At 50.8% G+C, this 21,269-nt stretch overlaps 1 protein-coding gene across 11 annotated transcripts in view; it reads left to right on the forward strand.

Annotated features, from left to right (window-relative positions):
• The window catches only part of LOC140404397 (CUGBP Elav-like family member 4), a 977,034-nt gene that overhangs the window by 906,586 nt on the left and 49,179 nt on the right, over positions 1 to 21,269 (forward strand). For all 11 annotated transcript variants that reach the window (XR_011938498.1, XM_072492868.1, XM_072492862.1 and 8 more), the window contains 2 exons: positions 6,170 to 6,250; positions 13,447 to 13,590. Coding sequence is in view for 10 of the 11 variants with exons in the window: in XM_072492868.1 (XP_072348969.1) it covers positions 6,170 to 6,250; positions 13,447 to 13,590 (225 nt within the window). In the remaining variant the exon portion in view is untranslated. The remainder of the gene's footprint in view (positions 1 to 6,169; positions 6,251 to 13,446; positions 13,591 to 21,269) is intronic.

Genomic DNA, 21,269 nt, shown 5'->3' on the forward strand with positions numbered 1-21,269 from the left:
TTGATGGCATCATTTCAATGACCATCAGATCACTATGAAGTTGGCTTAATGGTGATGTCTTTCCTAAAACATAATTGTGCTATCAATTACCAGAATTAAAATGATCTATACTGTGTTAAATTGACAGGACATTGCGAGAACACTGAAGCATTCTGGATGGGTGGGGGGGGGGGGGGGGGGGGGGGGGGAGGGGTACGGCAGCCTCTTTGTTGGGGGAGGTGCCTAACCTTGAGGAAGAATTTAAGGACTTGTTGACCTTGTTATATTAAATTAATGTTGACAGTAGTGTGCACAAGTGCTGTGACTCCCCATTTCTGTCCCATGTGCTTTTGATTTTGGGTGGAGTTCTGTCAGGTCACTATTTATATGCTCAGCTTGCTTGGCCAATCAATTAGATCAGGACTGGTCTACACCGAATCTCTCCACTTTTACTCCATACCGTTTGACATGCTAACCCAACACAAATCCATCCATCTCCGTCTTTAATTAGCCCAGTTTCCTCAGTATTGGGAAAGGGGGGGGGAGCGAAAGTTCGAGCTTTCAACTACCCTTTATGTGTTGTGATGGGGGCTAAAACAAAGAACAATGCAGCACGGAAACAGGCCCTTCGGCCCTCAAAGACTGAGCCGTCAGCTCCCGTCCACTTCACCGCATTCTGAAATGCTGAGCACCATTAGAGGTTACAGCTGAACTTACAACCGGACTTATAATAGAGTCACTCCGGGCGGATGCCACAGTGCGTTGATGGTCACTAAGTGGTAAATTTGTCAGATTGCCGACCAGGTATGCTTCCCCCGCCCCGGCCGATCTTTCTTTGTTCTCCAAAGCACTGAAATGATGAGCCAGGAAGATCAATCCTTGAAATGGCTTTCTGCTCCAGTTTCCACCCCGTACCAATCGCACTGGACTTGCAGCCTGGAAAATGGCTAATCCGGGTTCTGTCAGCTCATCGGAGTGGATAAATCCTAAATCAGAACCTCAGTTAGCGCCAACAGCTTCAGTGACGTGAAAATGAATGGGAGCAGGGAGCTGAACAAAGGCAGCCAAGGCGGAACGCGGGGTAAAGGGGCTTCCCTATTCTGCCTCACGACCAGGAAGGTATTGTGGCGAATATCACCAACGGTGCCTCCGCAAAATCCTGCAAATCCACTGGCAGGATAGACGTTCCAACGTGAGCATCCTCTCCCAGGCCCATACCCCCAGTATCGAGGCACTGGTCACGCTCGACCAGCTGCGATGTACCGGGCCACATTGCCCGCATCCCCGACACAAGACTCCCGAAACAAGTGCTCTACTCCGAGCTCCGCAACGGCAAGCGATCACCAGGAGGGCAGAGGAAACGCTATGAGGACACGCTGAAAACCTCCCTAAATAAATGCAACATCCCCGTCGACACGTGGGAATCAGCAGCCTGCGAACGCACAAACCGGAGAAAAAGCATCCGCGAAGGCGGAAATCACCTGGAGCCCCGCAGGGTGGAGCACGCAGAGGCCAGGCGTAAACAGCGGAAGGAAAGCGCAGAGTCCAGTGTGTCCCACCCACCCACTTCATCAAACGCCACCTGCAAAACCTGTGGCAGAATCTGCAGAACCAGGATCGGACTACTCAGCCACCGCGGAATCCACCTCCCTTGAGTGGAATTAAGTCAATGATGCTGAGGGACTGCCCAAGAAGTAGGAGAAGAAAGGATACATGTTGGCATGGTCGCCATAACTGAGACTACCTTTTATTCTAGAGTTATTAATTGAACCTGCTTCCATGATGGGATCTTTATCTATCCCCTCGAGCGTGAACCTGAGCCACTGGGTTACTAGATTAGTGGTTATCACTCGGTTACCATCTCTCTCTTGACTTCAACAGCAGCAGTCAGCTCACCCCAAGTGTCCTCAAGGACCTTGGAAGTAGGAGATGGGGAGAAAACCTGTCTGAGTTTCCATTCCCTGGGCGGGGGGTTCGGAGAATCGCCGGGGGCTGGCGTGAATCCCGCCCCCGCCGGCTGCCGAATTCTCCGCCACCGGATATTCGACAGGGGCGGGAATCGCACCACGACGGTCGGCGGGCCCCACCCGGCGATTCTCCAGCCCGGGATGGGCCGAAGTCCCGCTGCTGGAATGCCTGCCCCACTGGCGAGGATCAAACCACCTCTCTTCCCGGCGGGCCGAGGCGGCGCGGGCGGGCTCCGGGGTCCTGGGGGGGGGACGGGGGGGCGATCTGGCCCCGGGGGGTGGCCCAACGGTGGCCTGGCCCGCGATCGGGGCCCACCGATCCTTCACCATGGCCGATGCGTAAGAGACCCCCCCCCGCGCATGCGCGGGGATGACGTCAGCAGCCGCTGACGCTCCCACGCATGTGCGGACTTCTGCCGCCCGGCGAAGTCCTTTCGGCCCCGACTAGCATGGTGCCAAAGGCCTTTCCCGCCGGCCAGCGGCGCGCAAACCACTCCGGCGTGGGGCTAGCCCCTCAAGGTGAGGGCTTGGCCCCTAAAAGTGCGGAGAAATCCGTACCTTTGGGGCGGCTCTGACGCCGGAGTAGTTCCTGCCGCTCCATCCCGCCGGGACCCCCCGCCCCGCCGGGTAGGGGAGAATCCCGGTCCTTGATAGAAAATGCACTGGTGTGTGTGGAGGTGGAGAATCTGGTTTGACACTGGACCTATTTCCATTCACAAGCCTCCCAGGCTTAAATAGCTGCTGAAGACTCATCCCAAAGGCCCACACGCATAAAGAACTGAATGAGACACTGAATGACAGCTGCTCAAGCTCATCTGGAACTGGGCACTTGCTTCATCAAAAATACTTCAGAGCACAGGGAGTACCTGAGGCAAACAGCATGGATACAGCAGAGAGGGGGAAATCAATGGAAGGATTCTCTGATAGGGTTGGTTGAAGACGGGTGAGAGGAATCTTGGGCGGGATTTTCCAGGCCCCCACCCCCACCCACCCTCTCCGCAGTGTGTTCCTCAGCATCAGAGAAGATCCCGCCGGTGAGGAACGGCCGGAATACTCTGACCCCTGTGTGGGATGTGCTGGCAGTGACTAGCTAGGGTGAATGAAATTAAATGAAATGAAAATCGCTTATTGTCACAAGTAGGCTTCAAATGAAGTTACTGTGAGCAGCCCCTAGTCGCCACATTCCGGCGCCTGTTCAGGGAGGCCGGTACGGGAATGGCGGTAGTATTTGCTGTATTTATTCAGCGCGCTGCAGAAGGGAAAAGAAGAGAAGGGGGGGACGGCGACGAACCGAAGAGGCAATAAAGAGAATTCTACTTTCGCGAGAAGCAAAGTTTGATTTTTAAGTCCAGGCAGCGATGGCTGGCATTCTCTGACAGGTGCGCGGAACAGATTGCAGGCTCATTTCTGTGCATCCTACATCCAGCCCAGTTCCCCGTGTAGCGCTTGACATGACCACCTCCAGTCTGTGTCAGTCACTCCGCCTGAACCAGAGGGCCTACCAACGGCTGGGTTGGTGATTCAATTCCCTAATTATTTTTACTCGGAATAAAGCGAAGGAAAACGCTCCTCCTCCTCCCCCCCCCCCCGCCCCCCGCTGAATAAATGTCACATCGCAACAGTAAAGAAAAGTGCACAGAAACCAAAGCAGTCTGTTGCGTTATGAGTCCATTTGACACCTTCGCTGCCTGGAGCCAGGAGGAGTTGGCACTGTGTGCTGAATAATTGTGTGGCAGAAGTGGCATTGACTGGGCGGCATGCCACGATTTATTTATCAAAGAAACAAATAGGAATTAAAAATTCCTGGTCTGACAGCAGCCTGCTGTCAGCCTGTCAATCCGCACACAAATTTAATTTTCAATCAGAAATGAAAAAGTTAACGCGGACTGCGTCTGGAATTTTTAGCGTCTGTTAACAATGTCTTAAGTCCTGTCAGAGGCATCGGGGGTGGGGGGGGGGGGGGGGGGGAGACCATTCAGCCCTTTGAGCCTGCGATCAGATCGCTGCTGACTGTATCGCAACCCCGTCCACAGGCCGCCGCGGCCTTTTTAACCCTTCCCTGAACAAAATTGACCAAACTCAGTTTTGAAATCTTCATTTGATCCCCAGACTCTGCAACTTTTTAAGGATTGAGTTCCAGGTTTCTTTGCTGTGAAGAAGTGCTTCTTGACATCACCCCTGAATGGCCTCACTCGTGTTCAAATTCCCTCTGACTTGGCCGTAACATTTTCCCGATCTTAAACACTTTGGTGTGTAGCTATGTGTGGGGGAACTGAAGGGTTAATCCCTGCTGTGCATACTCTGCACTCACTGGCGGTATGGAACGGGTAATCAGGTTATCTCCCTGGCCTGCACTTTCTTGAGCCTTGGTGTGAGTGCCTTTAGCATTAGGGTGCTGAGAATCCTGGGCGGGATTCTCCGCCCCGCCAGCCCCGTTTCCCGACGCGGCGCGCCCCCGCCGGCAGCGGGATCCACGGTCCTGGCAGCCGGCCAATGGGTTTTCCCATTGTGGCCACCCCACGTCGTCGGGAAACCCGCGGACAGGGTGCCCTGCCGGCGAAGCAGAGGATCCTGCCGAGGGAGAATCTTAGTAAGTAAATAAGCTACAGCAGTTCCTGCCAATAAGAAATAAATAAACAAACTGCAATATCAAATAATTCTTTCCTTTTCTTCCCTTGTTTAGGTCCTTCTGCTCCATGCTCCATTCCCTAATTGAGAGTGCAGCCAGGTAATCTGCACCCAGGCCTCTGTCAGGGTTACTCTTGTCTCAGATGTGGGCCGGGATTCTGCATTGTCCGACGCCGATATTGTAATCGGCAATCGGGCGGAGCATCCCTTCGAACACCCAAATCGGGGGCGGCACCGGTTTGACGCTGGCTTTCGAGTCTCCGCCCTGTCCGAAATGGCGTTATCGCGTGTCACCGGATCGATGCTCCGCCCCTGATGGGCTGAGTTCCTGACCGTGCACTCTGAGCGGTCGGGAACCCGGCATGGCGGCCACGGTCTGTGTCCAGCGCCGCCGCACTCGTCCGGGAGCTGTGCCGCTTGCCAGGGGGGCTTCCGCAAGGGCTGGGGTGCAGAGGGGATTCACCAGGATGTTTCCTGGGCTGGAATGTGGCGACCAGAACTGCCCACAGTACTCTAGCTGTGGCCTAACGAGCGTTTCATACAGCTTCACCATAACTTCCCTGCTATTATCTCCTGTACCTCGGCTAATAAAGATGTATCCCACATTATCTACCTGTCTTGCTGCCTTCAGGTAACTTTGGACGTGCACCCCACGTTCTTCTGTTCTTCACCCGTCTCTGCGGTTGGGACTATGAATTGGCCTCATGGGAAGCTGCGGGCGCGAAGTGGTAACATGCCAGATGTGTAGCCAACAATGCCACATATCTTTGAAATAATAACCCTTGTCCATTCAGATATGACCGAACGTTGGTGGAGGGCTGGGGCGATAGAGAGGATCTCCAACAGTCCCCGAAGCAAAGGAAAATCATAAATAACTGTAACAGGACCTTGTGCACACTGTCAGACCCATTGAAGCACTGTCAATAACCTTAAACTCTTAAATACAATTTCAAAATGTAGCATTGTTTTGACAATATAGTAAAGTAAGGAATGAACGGGAAGGGTGGCACGGTGGCCCAATGGTTAGCACGGCTGCCTCACGGCGCCGAGGACCCGGGTTCGAAACCTGCTCTGGGTCACTGTCCGTGTGGAGTTTGCACATTCTCCCCGTGTCTGCGTGGGTCTCACCCCCACAACCCAAAGATGTGCAGGGTAGGTGCATTGGCCACGTTAAATTGCCCCTTAATTGAAAAAAAAATGAATTGGGTTTCTAAATTTATTTATTTTTCAAGGAATAAATGGGAAAGTATTTGTCTGTGAAGGCAATAGGCTTTTTTAATTGAACAGGATTTAGGATGTTGTATTACTGTTGTTTGGCCTCTGGATTTTGTCATTCAGACAGGGTTTGGGCTGTGGTATTATTGTTGTTGAACCAAACGTTCTTTTGCGTACTGGTCGCGATTGAACTTCATTTTCTAATGACAGGATGTCCCAGACTCTGCTGTAAAGTACTGCGTTACGTGCCAGTAGTTTTGGATATTTCCTGCCCTGTTCTTTAGTGACCAAATTAATTGAGCTGATTGCTCGCACTATTTGAATATGCTGATGGAATTAACCGAGTTACCAGGCTGATTTCTTCTTTTGCAACCCAACAGCGGCGTACCCAGCGGCCTATGCTCCTATTAGTCAGGCGTTCCCACAGCAACCCCCCATAATTCCTCAGCAGCAGAGAGAAGGTAAGACAAAGGACCCTTTGCCTAATTTAACTTCAGTGACCTTGCCACTTTTGAAACAGCATTGTTCAAAATACCCCGACAAAAGAAGACTCCGCGTGCGGTGTGCGTCAACAGAGGTGTGTTTTTCCTGCGTTACAATCAGGTGAGGAGGGGTGGATTATCTCGCTGCTTTTCCTTCTCGTTTGACCGCAACGATCTTTAGTGTTTTGTAAAGGATATGCTTGCCACTTTAGCGGGTACTTAAATGTTTACATGCTGTGAACTTAAAGGAACCACTCAGTCAGGGTTTCTTGAGTTGAACAAAGAAAGAGGTTTCTTTATTGCACTTAAACCCATTTAAGTAAAATAATAAAATACTGTCTCACACACACACACATAACAGGTCGTACAGAAACAGATTACAGAGTGGGGAAGGATAAGTTGGCCAAAGTCGAGTCCGTCAAAATACAAGGAACACACAGGCAGGAATTTTCTGCCCGTTCCCGCCAGCCCACCTTCGTGACCCTGCTGCCAGAACTTCATGACCCGCCATTTTCACTTCCCTTTAATGCGGCAAGTGAGCATGCTTGGTCCTCACGATCTCACTTGCGTTGCTCGTCAATATTGCATTTCCGCCATGGACTTCAGCTGACGATTTAAGTTCTCACTGCCTCCGTTGGAAAAAATCAAGAGGAATATCCTTGAACTCGCCTTTGAAGGTTTGAGGTTTGTCCTTCAACTCGCCTTTGAAGTTTTGAGGGTTTTGATCATTCATTTGCCAGTACTTCCCTGCATCTCACACACATGAGCTTTGCATCCTGATTTGCAGTGCCACAACTAATAAACCCACACCTCAAGAGTTCATCTTTATGCTGCTTTGTTCCTGTTTTCAGCTTCTTCCTTATGGATTGTTCACCAGAGGCCCTGGAGCTCACACCAGCACACCCAGAACACGTGACGTCAGTGTACGGGGCGTGTGACCTGCTTTCTACCGCCGGTCGCGATCCTGAGTTTGAAAATGATGATGTAGGCAGCTGATTTGCCTGTTCTCTTGGAGACGGCAGTGCTGTATTAAATTATTTTACAAAGTCTCTGTCAGCAACAGGGGTGTTTCTGGTTGTTCATGGCCAGCAGACTAGGTTCAAAGTTTGCAAGGCGGGTGGGAGAGGCAGAGGAAGGAACGACCCCACTCAGATCTTATCGCACCAGTGTCTCAGCTTGCTTGTCCTCTTAAACACACCAAGGGTGGGCCTGTCACATGAACACGCCCAGTGATCCGAGAGTGGTCATCACTAGTGTAGCCCCCCCTTGCAACTTTAATCGGCTCATGTCACGGAAGCCCCCTCTCACAGTGAGGGTCCTGTTGTTCGAGTGATTGGGTTTAATGCATTCTCATTGTAGCTCGATGAGTTTATGTCTCAAAACTCCCTCTTGGCCAGGGTCCAATTGTCCAAGCGATTAGTCCCATGGGTTGCCTCAGCCAATTGATTGCCTTTGATGCGTTGCCAATGGGGACAAGAGACATGGTTCACTCAAGTCATTGCCCTTTGATAGGTCGATGCAGACATGCTTTCACCAGCCCAATGGATTGAAATGTGTAACGCGCAGTGATGCAAATTGGGGTAGCCATCTTTGGCTGCAAGGCTGTTTTTTAACATTTCAATTCCGCTTTCCAGCTGGTGAATTAATTATCGTTATTTGACATAAAAGCGCCTTTTTGTGACAATTTAAAAGTGCCTGTGAGAAACAGGCCCTAATTTAAATGACTTGAAAGGTGGTTAGACCCCCCAGCAGGGGGTGCTTTAGCACAGGGCTAAATAGCCGGCTTTGAAAGCAGACCCGGGCAGGCCAGCAGCACGGTTCAATTCCCGTACCAGCCTCCCCGAACAGGTGCCAGAATGTGGCGACTAGGGGCTTTTCACAGTAACTTCATTTGAAGCCAACTTGCGACAATAAGTGATTTTCATTTTCAAATGGGAACTATTGGTCGCAAAGCAGCATGATGAACTGAAATTGGAGGGTTTTTCTTGGAATGTACAGCTTTCTGTAAGCAGAAAATCTACAGTGCATATGTGATCTGGCGTGACAGATAGCTCCACTCATGAAGTGACTATAACTCGTCCTTCACGAATAATCCAATCAGGCCCAGTTGTCATGACAGAGCCTGGCCTTTTGGCATTATGTAATGCCCAACAATCAGTTCAACGTAAAAGATTCCAGACAAGATGAATCCAACACCATTGCGAGTTGACTGGATCATATTTGTGGTTTGTGAACAGCATTAGCAGTTCACCCTCGCTCAACGATTGTCCACTTGTCATCCAATCGTTTTCGAGCGTCTGGGTGGCCTGTTCCCAACTCTCTCCGGCGACAAGTTGGAGGCAGCCGAGAATGAGCGGCACAGATTGTCTTTTTTTGATTGTCCCTCTTCCTGTGTAGCCCTGCTGAGGTCCCACAGTGAATGGAGGAAGATTGAGGAAAAAGAGGGTGGATCTGAGTCCGACTGCATGCTTTGGAGCACAAACATATTGAATCAAGGGGCCAGCCACCCTTACACAAAATGACTGCGCATCATCAGGGGCACTAATACTGCGACTGATAATCAATTACACTACTTCAAGGTGGTGCGGTAATCAGTTCCATTTGTTCCTTCCAAAATTGGTGCTTTGAAATACCTCTGGAATGTAGAGCTGGCAGTGACTGTTACCTCAATCCCAAGCCACTCAGTGAAGTATGAAACTAGACATTAATACTTTTCTTGATGATTTGTTTATTCACAGGATGCAGCATTAAATATGTCTGCTTCCTACCTAGCAACCCAGTGTCCCAGCAGTCTCCCTTTGTAAGTGCTCTCAGCACTTAATTGAACAATTCCCTGCGGCTGTGTATCGTAGCAATACAATTAACATACCATCAGCAGTAACTTGTTAAAAGTTGCGTTGATTCCATGGATGTATGGTCATCTGAAAGTGTGAATTGGACAGTCCTTTTTTACCATTTCAGAAGACATTTTCAGCGATCTAAACATCGGCTGGTCGATGTACATAGCACAGCAGAAGATTGCCCTTTAGCGCAGCGACGCTTTGCTCACCCATTCACCAATTTATCTAAATTCTCTTGAATGTGCCACTTGTTAAAAATGTTTGTGAAAAGGCTTGTTGTGTTCGGTTGCTTCGTTGACCATGAAGGTAAACATAGACCACGAAGATATAATTGCTACAAGTGTTTATTGTTGATGGTAACTATGCATTTCATCTCCGTTATTACAAAATCGTGGAGGGAGATGCCTCTCCCCTTGTCCATCCTACTGCCAAGTGCCCGCCTCCTGTCCGTCCCCCGCTATATATATGTCTGTGTCGGTGTCTGGTTCCACCTGCTGGCGGGATGTCAGAACTGTCCCTACATGTGTTGGTCAATGCTCTTATATACAGATATATACATTGGTACAACTATGTACAATTATACATAGATATGCCTATGCATTTCACCACAAGGCTGAACTGTTTCTGAAATGTTGTAATGGTGCATGAAGCCACCTCGTTCTGTTTTAAAAACCCTCGCCGGACTCCCTGCCTCACCATTTCCGACACGCAGAATGTGGCCTCTGTCCACCATTTTAAGGAGCATGTTATGATTGGGGAATGATCCCCGGGCACAAAGTCAACATAGAATCAAAGTAAGGTTTCAGCCCAGAAGGAGGCCATTTGGCCCGTTGAACCCCTGCTGGCTCCCTGTTAGTCCCACTGCCCTGCCCTTTCCCCGGCATTTTAATGGGTTTCAGTCAAACCTACATTCCCGAAGCATTTTAAACAGTCAGTTGAGAGGAACAGAATAAACACTGGGGGTGGGGGGGGGTGGGGGGGGGGGGATTTTCAGCCCCCGTTTTCGGGAGCTGGCAATGGCGGAGAGGTAGGTGAATCCACAAACACTTTTACACCGATGAGATTTCCCCCTTCGATTGTCCCCGCTCCTCACCAGTGATGCAACGGGGTTCTCGCCATGCGATGATGGGAACCCCATTGGGATGTAAGTCTGAACATTTTAATATAATTAGCGGGCCAGCCATGTAGAAAAGAATCCCTAACTCCCCACCTCGTGCTGTGACGTAGTAACTGGGAGATCTGGCTGAGCGCCAAATTCTCCGTCCTCGCTGTCAGCAGTAATGGGACGGACTCAGAACGAGAATCCCGACCGTAATGTCGCTGGCGTTTATAAGAAAAGCAGAGTGCCGCCGGAGGGCTTTTCCCACCCGAGTGGTCAGAGCACCCCGCCTAGGCCCACTCCCTCACCCTTTGCCCATGACCCCACCTAACCTGCACATCTTCGGACACCAAGGGGCATGGCCAATCCACCTGACCTGCACATCTTCGGACTGTAGTCAAGAAATGAGACAATTCCGCCCATTGAGTGCCCTTTGGGGTCATAATATTAGGCCCCCCCATATCTTTCTCATAAGGGCACCGATTGTTACTGAGAACGGATTGCATTAATCGTCAAGTGGTCATTATTCATCCGTAAAGCCAGACAGCTAGCAGACCGTCTAATGGTAGTCGTGATCATAACCACGTCCTCTTTGCAAACCTACGCAAGTGTACCCAGCGGGCAGCTAGAGGTGACTCAGAAGCCCGATTCATTCATTCTCAGGGTGTGAGTGGTCATGGCCAGAGGAAGACCTACAATGAAATACACCGTGCCTCGGCACAGGGCCCTGACCAATGGGGAAGGGCTAGTACTGGCTGGCATCTGTGTTTTTCTTTATTCATTCATGGGATGTGGGTATCGCTGGCGGGGCCAGCATTTATTGCCCATCCCCGAGGGCGTTTAAGAGTCAACCACATTGCCGAGGTTTCATTTTTCACCTTTTCACCATCCTTTAAGAAATGCACACAGTAAATATACTTTTTGTTTCAAAAAACAACACACGCAAACAGGTACAATAATATAGTCCATTTTTTCCTTCTTCTTCCTTCAACGGAAATTGCGTGTGACAGTCTCCACCCCAAAAAACTTCTGAGCCTCTGAAAGAGCCATTGTCCACAACACACTCCCCACTTAAACTAAAATACCACACAGGGGCGAGATTATCCGACCCCCCACCGGGTCGGAGAATTGCCGGGGGCTGGCGTGAATCCCGCCCCCGCCGGTTGCCAAAGTCTCCGGCACCGGAGATTCGGCGGGGGCGGGAATCGCGCCGCGCCGGTTGGCGGGCCCCCCCCGTTCGATTCTCCGGCCCGGATGGGCCGAAGTCCCGCCGCTAAAGTGCCTATCCCGCCGGCGTAGATTAAACCACCTACCTTACCGGCGGGACAAGGCGGCGCGGGCGGGCTCCGGGATCCTGGGGGGGGCGCGGCGCTATCTGGCCCCGGGGAGTGCCCCCACGGTGGCCTGGCCCGCGATCGGGGCCCACCAATCCGCGGGCGGGCCTGTGCCGTGGGGGCACTCTTTCCCTTCCACCTCCACCACGGTCTCCACCATGGCAGAGGCAGAAGAGACTCCCTCCACTGCGCATGCGCGGGAATGCCGTCAGCAGCCGCTGACACTCCCGTGCATACGCCGCCTGGCAATGTCATTTCCGCGCCAGCTGGCGGGGCACCAAAGGCCTTTTCCACCAGCTGGCGGGGCGGAAATTCGTCCGACACCGACCTAGCCCCTTAAGGTTGGGGCTCAGCCCCCAAAGATGCGGAGCATTCCGCACCTTTGGGGCGGCGCGATGCCTGACTGATTTGCGCCGTTTTGGGCGCCAGTCGGCGGACATCACGCCGTTTCTGGAGAATTTCGCCCCAGAAAAGCAATCACAATATGCTCACCCCTCACTGTCTTTAAGTTCACTAAGCCAATCCAAAGATAGATTTTTATCCCGGACGAGCCCCCAATTGTTATGGGCCAGGGTTTAGAGAATCCCAAAGTGTATCATGGAGTTCACCTGACCCACAACTTTTAATAGATTGTGGTATGGGGAGCACACGGCCCACTCTACAGGTGTGGTACAGCAGAAAATGGACCAGTGGTTTTTAAAACAAAACAATGTTTATTCTATGAACTCCTGTCAACCTTTCTAAAACAAACAGTGAACATCTTAGCAACCAGTAAATCAAATACACCCCAAAGAATACAACACTAAATAACCTGTATGCTGTCCTTTTTATCATCCAAAAGACTGAACAAACCTTCAAACAGGAACACATTAGGGCTTACATTCAAGACTGAAAACATTTATAACTCTTCTGAATTCACCAAATGATTAAGAGATCGTCCTTCATGGCAGAGATCAACAGCATCTCCCTGAAAAACACAGACACACCCAAGCTCTCAAACTGAAACTAAAAAGCAGAAGTAGAGCTCAGCTCCACCCACACTCTGACATCACTCCAGTAACATGAGCAGCTCCATTTCATAAAGGTACATTTCTTAAACACCCATTTCTTAAAGGGTACTCTCACATGACAATATATTAATTAATTGATCAAATTGCACCAGTTTCCAGTGTGGCATTTTAACCTGTGCGCCCCCGAGCATTAACTTGCACCCCTGGATGGTTTGTCCAATGGTCCAATGGTAGTTGGCCCGCCCAACCCGTTCATATCATAACATCGACTTCAACAGTTCTCCCCGTGTCTACGTGGGTTTCCTCCGGGTACTCCTGTATCCTCCCACAGTCCGAAGATGTGCAGGTCAGGTGGATTGGCCGTGCCCCTTGGTGTCCGAAGATGTGCAGGTTAGGTGGGGTCATGAGCAAAGGGTGAGGGAGTGGGCCTAGGCGGGGTGCTCTTTCAGAGAGTCGGTGCAGACTCGATGGGCCAAATGGCCTCCTTCTGCACTGCATGGGTTCTCTGGAGCCAAGAGCAAATGCATATTCTATCCCAAGATGTCCAAAGCACTATGCTTGAGACATGCCGTATATTCATCATTAGTGCGAACTGACAGGATCGGCACCCCATGGTTGATCTGTCTGAAGATAATGCCAGCCGCTATTTACAAATGGATCCGAGATGAGCTGTTCCAATAGAGCAGTTGCTCCTGAGATAAATCACTATGACATGGGACACCCTCCTTGGTTCTGGGCAGATGAATTATGCCCATCGGGAAGGCATACACGTCGGTAGTTACTCCTTCGCCTCTGCATTCTTCAAAGTGCAGTGATGTGGAACGGTTTAATCTTGAGTACCTTGGCACTTGGATATTGTAAATATCTAATGGCGCTATTTGTTTTCCTTCAGGACCGGAGGGCTGCAATCTGTTCATCTACCATCTGCCACAGGAGTTTGGGGATGCTGAGCTCATGCAGATGTTCATGCCTTTTGGCAACGTCATCTCTGCCAAAGTCTTTGTTGACCGTGCCACTAACCAAAGTAAATGCTTCGGTGAGTGAAATCCCTTATTGACTGGGGGAGGCGGGGTTTGCAGGATGGGGGGGGGGGGGGGGGAGGGGGGGGGTGGGAGAGGAGGGGGTGAGGGTGCGTGTGGGGTGGGTGGGGGGTGATCAAAATCGGGGTCGGATCAGTGATTATGTTTGAAATGTGGGGGCTAAAAGAGCGACCAAGGGCACTGCCAGGATCTACGGGCTTGGTCATGTTTGCAATCCTGCAGGATTTTCTATTAATGCATCTTTAACTGGAGTCTTTATCGGGCGATTGAAGGTGTTAAGTATAAGATAACTAGAATCAGGGCTTGAGCGAACAAGAGGTGTGATAAAGAAAGATAGGCAAGGTGCTGTTTCACTTAAGAACTTCGCATCAGAAGCCACCTGAGCCTCTAAATACAATTGTTCGTATTCAAATAAATGTGCATTTCTTTTATGAACATTTCCGCCATTGATAATATCGTCAGAGGAACTGTCTAGAATAACTTTCTAAGCCTGGCAATGTGACAGAATTGCACTAGCTTGATTAAAAATGGGCTGCGTGCATTGATACGTTAGCACCCGTCAGCGTAGCCTCCTTCATGTTATCAGGGATTAACATTTAGCGGAGGCCTCAGAAGACTGAGGTACAACACTGGGAAAGTCCAAAGGCTCAAAAGGAGAGCATTAAAGGGCAAAGCCTGACTGAGATATAGGAGGCAACAAGCGGTTCAAGAAAAGGTGACTCTAAAACATTGTTAGTAGTGGCACACAAAGGCACAAGCTCAAACAAGCAGTAGTTTTCTTTAACATAACGAGTGATCGGTTTGTGAATTGGCCTTCTAGGTTGGTCAGTGGATGCATTGTTCCTGAATTAGTTAAGAAATAATCGATGCTCAGTGGGAAGGCAATGTTTATTTCTAAGTGAATGTACTGAGATGCGATGGAAGGGGTAACTTTACAAGGTTCCACAACTGATGCAAAGCCTTGTTTGCTAAGAGATTGGGAGGAAGGGGTGGGGGGTGGGGGGTGGGGGGGGGGGGGGGGGGGGGTCATAGATCTGTCTATAAAACTGTGGTCCTGGTTCCTACACTGATTCATAACCTGAAATCCATCAATACCACTTGTAGGTTTAAAACCTCAGCTCCCCGCCCTTCTAAGGCGAATGAACTGAAAATTATTATATATTAGATTGTCTTGTCTCATCGGTTTACGATACTGGGAAATGAATTGTGAGTACGATGTACAGCCAGGTGTGTCAGTGAGACTTGTGGTTCACCTGTACTTGGTGGGAATGGGTAATTTCATGTCTGTTTTGGATATGTGATGACCAAAAGACGATAAGCTACTTTTTTTGGCATTAAACCATCTGAAATGTGAGTGAAGCGAAGCAGCTGGAGAAATATTTGAACCAACCGAATGTTTGTGAATGATGTTGAGCTATGGATATCTAGTAAGGATTTCAAAGGTTCCTCTTTATTGGAGATGTTGGTCACATTGGAGCAGAGACCAGTATTCTTCCTGAATAATTTTCTGTCCATTTTTTCCTCGGATTCTTAGTGGACAGCGGGTCCTTGGGCTCCCCACAGCTTTTCCAATCACTTGCCCTTGTTACCACCTTTGAGCCAGTGAGGCTTATCGGGGCATATGCGAGGGGAGGTCATCACAGTTCCACCTGATCCACTCCACACAGGCACACGTTCCAGCAGGGCATCATACAAGCTCGAATCCCCTCCCCGCCCCAACCAAGTTAGACGGCGATCATAAGCTTATGGTCATTGTCAGTTTCCAAAGCTGGCAGCCGTAAGGTCGCTAGTGATAAATCCAATGGGGAATTCCGAGAGTGGCGAGAATGTCTACAAAATTATGAGGGGCATAGACAGAGTGGATAGTCAGAGGCTTTTCCCCGAGGTAGAGGGGTCAATTACTAGGGGGCATAGGTTTAAGGTGCGAGGGGCAAGGTTTAGAGGAGATGTACGAGGCAAGTTTTTTACGCAGAGGGTACTGGGTGCCTGGAACTCACTACCGGAGGAGGTGGTGGAAGTAGGGACGATAGTGACATTTAAGGGGCATCTTGACAAATACATGAATAGGATGGGAATAGAGGGATACGGACCCAGGAAGTGTAGAAGATTGTAGTTTAGTCAGGCAGCATGGTCGGCACGGGCTTGGAGGGCCGAAGGGCCTGTTCCTGTGCTGTACATTTCTTTGTTCTTTGTTCTTTGTTCTAATGTGAACGTGTCACCGCAAGGGGTAGATGAGGTGAATGATCATAGATCATAGAATTTACAGTTCAGAAGGAGGCCATTTGGCCCATCGAGTCTGCACCGGCCCTTACAAAGAGCACCCTACTCAAGCCCACGTAACTACCCTATCCCCGTAACCCAGTAACCCCCACCTAACCTTTTTGGACACTAAGGGCAAATTAGCATGGCCAATCCACCTAACCTGCACATCTTTGGACTGTGGGAGGAAACTGGAGCCCCCGGAGGAAACCCACGCAGACACGGGGAGAACGTGCAGACTCCGCACAGGCAGTGACCCAAGCCGGGAATCGAACCTGGGACCCTGGAACTGTGAAGCAACTGTGCTAACCACTGTGATACCGTGCTGCCCAATGGTATTGATGTTCAGAAGGGAAAGCTGGGTAAGCTCATTGAGGGTCACAGGAATAGAAGGGTTGGTTGATAGGGTTCAATGGACAGAGGGTGGGAGAAGACTTGCCTGAAACATTCTTGACGAGTTGAGTTGAAAGGCTGGAACTGTGTGGTAGATTCAAAGTAATTTGATGTCACACCGCCCTCACTTCCTAGCTTGCGGGGGGTGGGGGGGGGGCGAGTTTAGCTCAATTGGCTGGACAGCTAGTTCATGATGCAAAGCGAGGCCAGCAGCGCGGGTTCAATCCCCGTACCGGCTGAGGTTATTCATGAAGGCCCCGGCCTTCTCAACCTCACGCCTCGCCTGAGCCATAGTGGAGTTCAGCAAATCAGCACAGATCAAACTCCCAACCTTCCAGCGTATGTTGTCTCAACAGAAAAAGGTGCATGTACCCCCTTCAACAATACTGGAGCACCTCAAGAGGTATATGAGGGCACGTATAATAAATGACAGTTTGTCGTAGCCGGCTATCATTATCTCTAAATAACTACAATAAGCTTATCGAAGACTGAAGTGTAATCATCATAAAGAATAACGTGAGAGTGAGATGATGATGACTGGAAGAAGCCACTTTGATGGCATCACTGTGAAATAACACTGAGATAACTTGCAGGTGGGTGCAACTGGACAGTTACACTGAAGATTTGATGTAAAATTATACAGGAATTATTAATCAAACTGAATTGCCCACTGGCGGTGAAAGGCATTTCCCTCATACAAATATGGTGAAATGATCGTGACAGGAGGGAATAGACGCGCCGTTCCCACCAAAGATATGTAACCCGCCTGGCGCTGAAAGGTTCTAACCGGCCGGAGGGAAAGTGAGAAAGTCATGAAATTGTGCTTAAGCTTCGGTAGAGGGATATGCTGATGGCGTCAGATGCAGTAGGGCAGGAGGAGGAGTGTGAGTAGTATAAACTCCAGCACGCATCCATGGGGCCGAATGGACTGTTTTTGTGTGTTGCATATTCCATATAATTTAAATGGCATCTTGGTGGGTCGTCTCTCGCCTGAACATCGTAAGGCTTAGGGCTCAGGCCCTGCTCCACTGGCTTGAGCATAAAGGTCGACGCTAATAACCCAGTGCGGTGCTGAGGGAGAGCTTCTCTGTTGTTTTGTTGCATGAGATCTGGGTGGGTGTAAAAGATCCCATGGCCCTGTTTTGGAAAAGAGCAGCAGGATTCGCCTGGGTCCCCCCGGTCCCCCCAATCAACCAAGACGAAAGCATGTTATCTGGGTCATTATCCCGTCTGTCCGTGGGATCTTGCTGTGCACAAATCGATGCCGTGTTTCCTACATTAGAACAGTATCGAGCTTCATGGCTTCATTGAAAGGGCTTCATTGACAGCAGAGCACCTCGAGACATCAGGGGCGGGATTCTCTGCTATCCGGTGGGGCGGGGCGTACCGGTGCCGATGAGTGGCGTGAACCACTCCGGCGTCGGGCCGCCCGGAAGGTGCGCAATCCTCCGCACCTGCAGGGGCTAAGCCGGCGGCGGCGGGGTTGGCGCTGCGCCAGCCGGAGCCTCCGCCGGCCGCCACGAGTTGGCGCATGCGCAGAAGCGCCAGCGTGTACTGGCGTGATCCCAGTGCGTGCGCAGGGGGGTTCTTCTCCACGCCGGCCGTGGCCGACCGTTACAGCGACCGGCGCGGAGGGAAAGAGTGCCCCCACGGCACAGGCCCGCCCGCGAATCGGTGGCCCCGATCGCGAGCCAAGCCACCATGGGGGCTCCCCCCCGGGGCCAGATCTCCCCCCTCCCCCCCCGAAGACTCCGCAGGCCGTCCGCAGAGCCAGGTCCCGCCGGTACGGGCCTGGTTCGATTTACACCGGCGGGACTGGCCGAAAACGGACAGCCACTCGTCCCATCACAGAGTGGAGGGTCGCCGGGGGGGGGGACCACAGCCAACGGCCCCCGACCGGCGCGATGCGATTCCCGCCCCCACCGAAAAACCGGCGCCGGAGAATCTGGCAGCCGGCGGGGCGGGATTCACGCCGCCTCCCGCCGATTCTCCGGCCCGGCGGGGGGCGTCGAAGGATCCCGCCCCAGGTGTACATGAAAAGTGCAATGTAAACGTTCCTCTTTCTTTCTCAGTTTAACTGCCTTATGTAATTCTGTATAGAGTTCAAGGTTGGATCTTAACACTGTACATTTTAAGTGCAAAGGGTGAGGGAAGCAGGGTGAGGTAGATTGCATATATATGAGAGGCACGTGTCACCTCCCCTTATTGTAATCTCCCATTCTGATTAATCTTCGAGAACACATTAGAATTCCGAGTTTTGATTGGCATGGCTCTCCTGAGGACCAACAGCAATGATAATTGTGTGCAAAGGTACGAACGCGTGCACATGAGGACCTGCTATTAAGTGCGTTAATTAACAGCCATAGAAAAGATAGATGTGTCACTCCACCAACGAAAAAAGTCCTGGGATTTCTGAGATAGAAACAGTGCTCTGGATTCTGCCCTTTCTAGGTAATTGCTCTACAGTTTGGCTGCAAAACGAATTGGACACTGCAATGCGGTAGTCTATTTTAACCATAGGAACCTTGGGTTTGACTTCAGCACAGGAAGCTGAGATAAAACACCATCCTTTCCATTTCTTTGAAGGGTCTTAAAAGAAGTGACTTTCGGACATGCAGCCCAGTTCCTCGGCTGGTGAAAATTCACGGAGCTTGCCGATATTAATGCACGTCTTGCATCTTTAACATGTTTGCTTATAAGCATGCGATACTAAAGACAGCAGGAAAAGATGAGAAGAGAGCTTGACCTGACAAGCACTCGGCGGTCAATTGTCTTCATGCTGGGATCTTGCTCTCCACTTCAAATTCATTCCCTGTGAATCGATTTGGGCCGTCTCCGAGGGGCACTCTCTTGACGAGTCAATGGGGTTAAATGTCTGGTACAGTTTGATTGTGCTTCTTTGATGTTGCGGACCACCCCTTGGTTATGGTTAGACATAGGCCTGGGTTGTTCAAAATGGTCAATTTTCAGGGCAGCACAGTGGCACAGTGGTTAGCACTGCCGCCTCCCGGCGCCGAGGTCCCAGGTACGATCCCGGCTCTGGGTCACTGTCCTTGTGGGAGTTTGCACATTCTCCCCGTGTTTGCGTGGATTTTGCCCCCACAACTCAAAAGATGTGCAGGGTAGGTGGATTGGCCATTCTAAATTGCCCCTTAATTGGAAAAAATTAATTGGGTACTCTAAATTTATTTTTTTTAAATGGTAAATTCTCAATCTCTCAACACTAACAATTTTGTTTGATTGGGTTGGGTGGCGTTCCCACATCTGGGATGGCCGCAGTGTGTGGGGTTCAACCCCACTTTAGGAGATTTTAGGCGATAATTGGGTTCACTGCCCATTATTGGCACTGCCCAACGTCCCTTCTTATTGAATTTAATAAATCAAATGTACAACGAGAAACTAATCTGACATCTCTACACGACTGCCCCGTAGCTAACTGCGACCCTCTCAGGGTTTGAACCGGTAACCTAAACTGTCGGTCCAGGGTAGCGCTGAACGAGTGCTGTGTGATCAGAAGGGCAATCATGCGGAGGAGACCACATACCCGTCACATACATGTGCCACGCCGTTTACGGCGAGGGGCCGCCCCGGCAAGAGGTCCTCCTGGAATCGCCGCCACAAAAAATAGCTCTCATTAATGCCTCACTGCCATTGCGTGGGATCTTGCTGTGCACTTCTGAGGTAATTCATTCCAAGTAACGTGCTTGGAAGCAATCAAGCGCGGCCCCCTGTAGAGAGAATTATTTCCTCGTCACGCTGATGCGGGGAAGAGCCGAGAAAATAATAAGATAATGGTGGCGACACCCCTGCTCTATTGTGTCCAAAAAGACATGCATTGAGTTGTTAATCCAGGGTCTGATCAAGTAACAGTGAGCAACTCAGAAGGAACAAAAGGCATCAATGGACAGCTAAACAACTGACTCTGGCGCAAAAAAATGAAAAATAAAAATGTTTCTTTTCTTAATCGATGCTTAGTATATTTTAAGACATTAAATAAAAATTGCGAGATAGCAGTTCTGCGTAGCTTCCTTTCTTAGTGATCTCAGTCTCAAGGGAAAATCATTTTGAAGGAGCTCGATGCTAATCTGGGCTATACCAGCTGAAGACGACCTTCCTGGACAGTGGAAAACATTGAGCCTGATTCTCCGATTTTAGGGCTATGTCCGGAGGATCCGTGGGGTTTTACGTGGGAAGTATCAGTGAGGCCCCAGCACCGACCCTGCGACCGGTGAGGGGCTAGCAGCCGCGCCATGTAAAATGCCTGGACTCCACGACAAAAATGACCGCAGAATTTCCGTGTCCGCGGCCGCACATGCACACGGTGATGACCTTCAGCGTTCGCGACATACAACATGACGGTGGCCGTGCGCGGACCGGTGCGCGGACCGGACCTGCAAAATAACGCCCCACTGGACACCCCCTGGCCACTCACACCAGTCCCCCCCAACCCTCGCCGAAGCCCTCCCCCCCGGCCAGCAGCACGGCTCCCGCCCGTCTGTGGTGGCGCTGGACACAGTCCGCGGCCGCCACGCCGGGTTCCCGACCGCTGGGACCACACGTGTCATCGGCCCATATCGGGGGCGGAGCATCGGGGGAGGGCCTTCCGATGACAACCTGAGGCCACCCCAACGGCGTGCGGCGCACTCCTCGATGACGCCGTTTTGGAGGGGGCGACGCCTGCAAAATCAGGCACCGCCCCCGATACCATCGTAAAAAGGGATTCTCCGCCCGATCACCGATAACGAAATCGGAGTCGGGATACGGAGAATCCGCCCATTGTCTTTAATACACCAGTAAATAATTGAGGTAAAGGCCTTGAGGCGTCCTTCCGTCATGGCTAGAAGTTCCAGTTTCGAGTCCCACCCCTACTTGATGGCCAAAGGAGGTGGCAATATGGCGGCACTGTGGCACAGTGGTTAACACCGCTGCCTCACAGCACCAGGGACTGGGGTTCAATTCTGGCCTTGGGTGACTGCATGTGTGGAGTTTACACGTTCTCCCCGTGTCTGCGTGCGTTTCCTCC

The sequence above is a fragment of the Scyliorhinus torazame genome, chromosome 30 (assembly GCF_047496885.1).
Source record: "Scyliorhinus torazame isolate Kashiwa2021f chromosome 30, sScyTor2.1, whole genome shotgun sequence".
Lineage (NCBI taxonomy): Eukaryota > Metazoa > Chordata > Chondrichthyes > Carcharhiniformes > Scyliorhinidae > Scyliorhinus > Scyliorhinus torazame.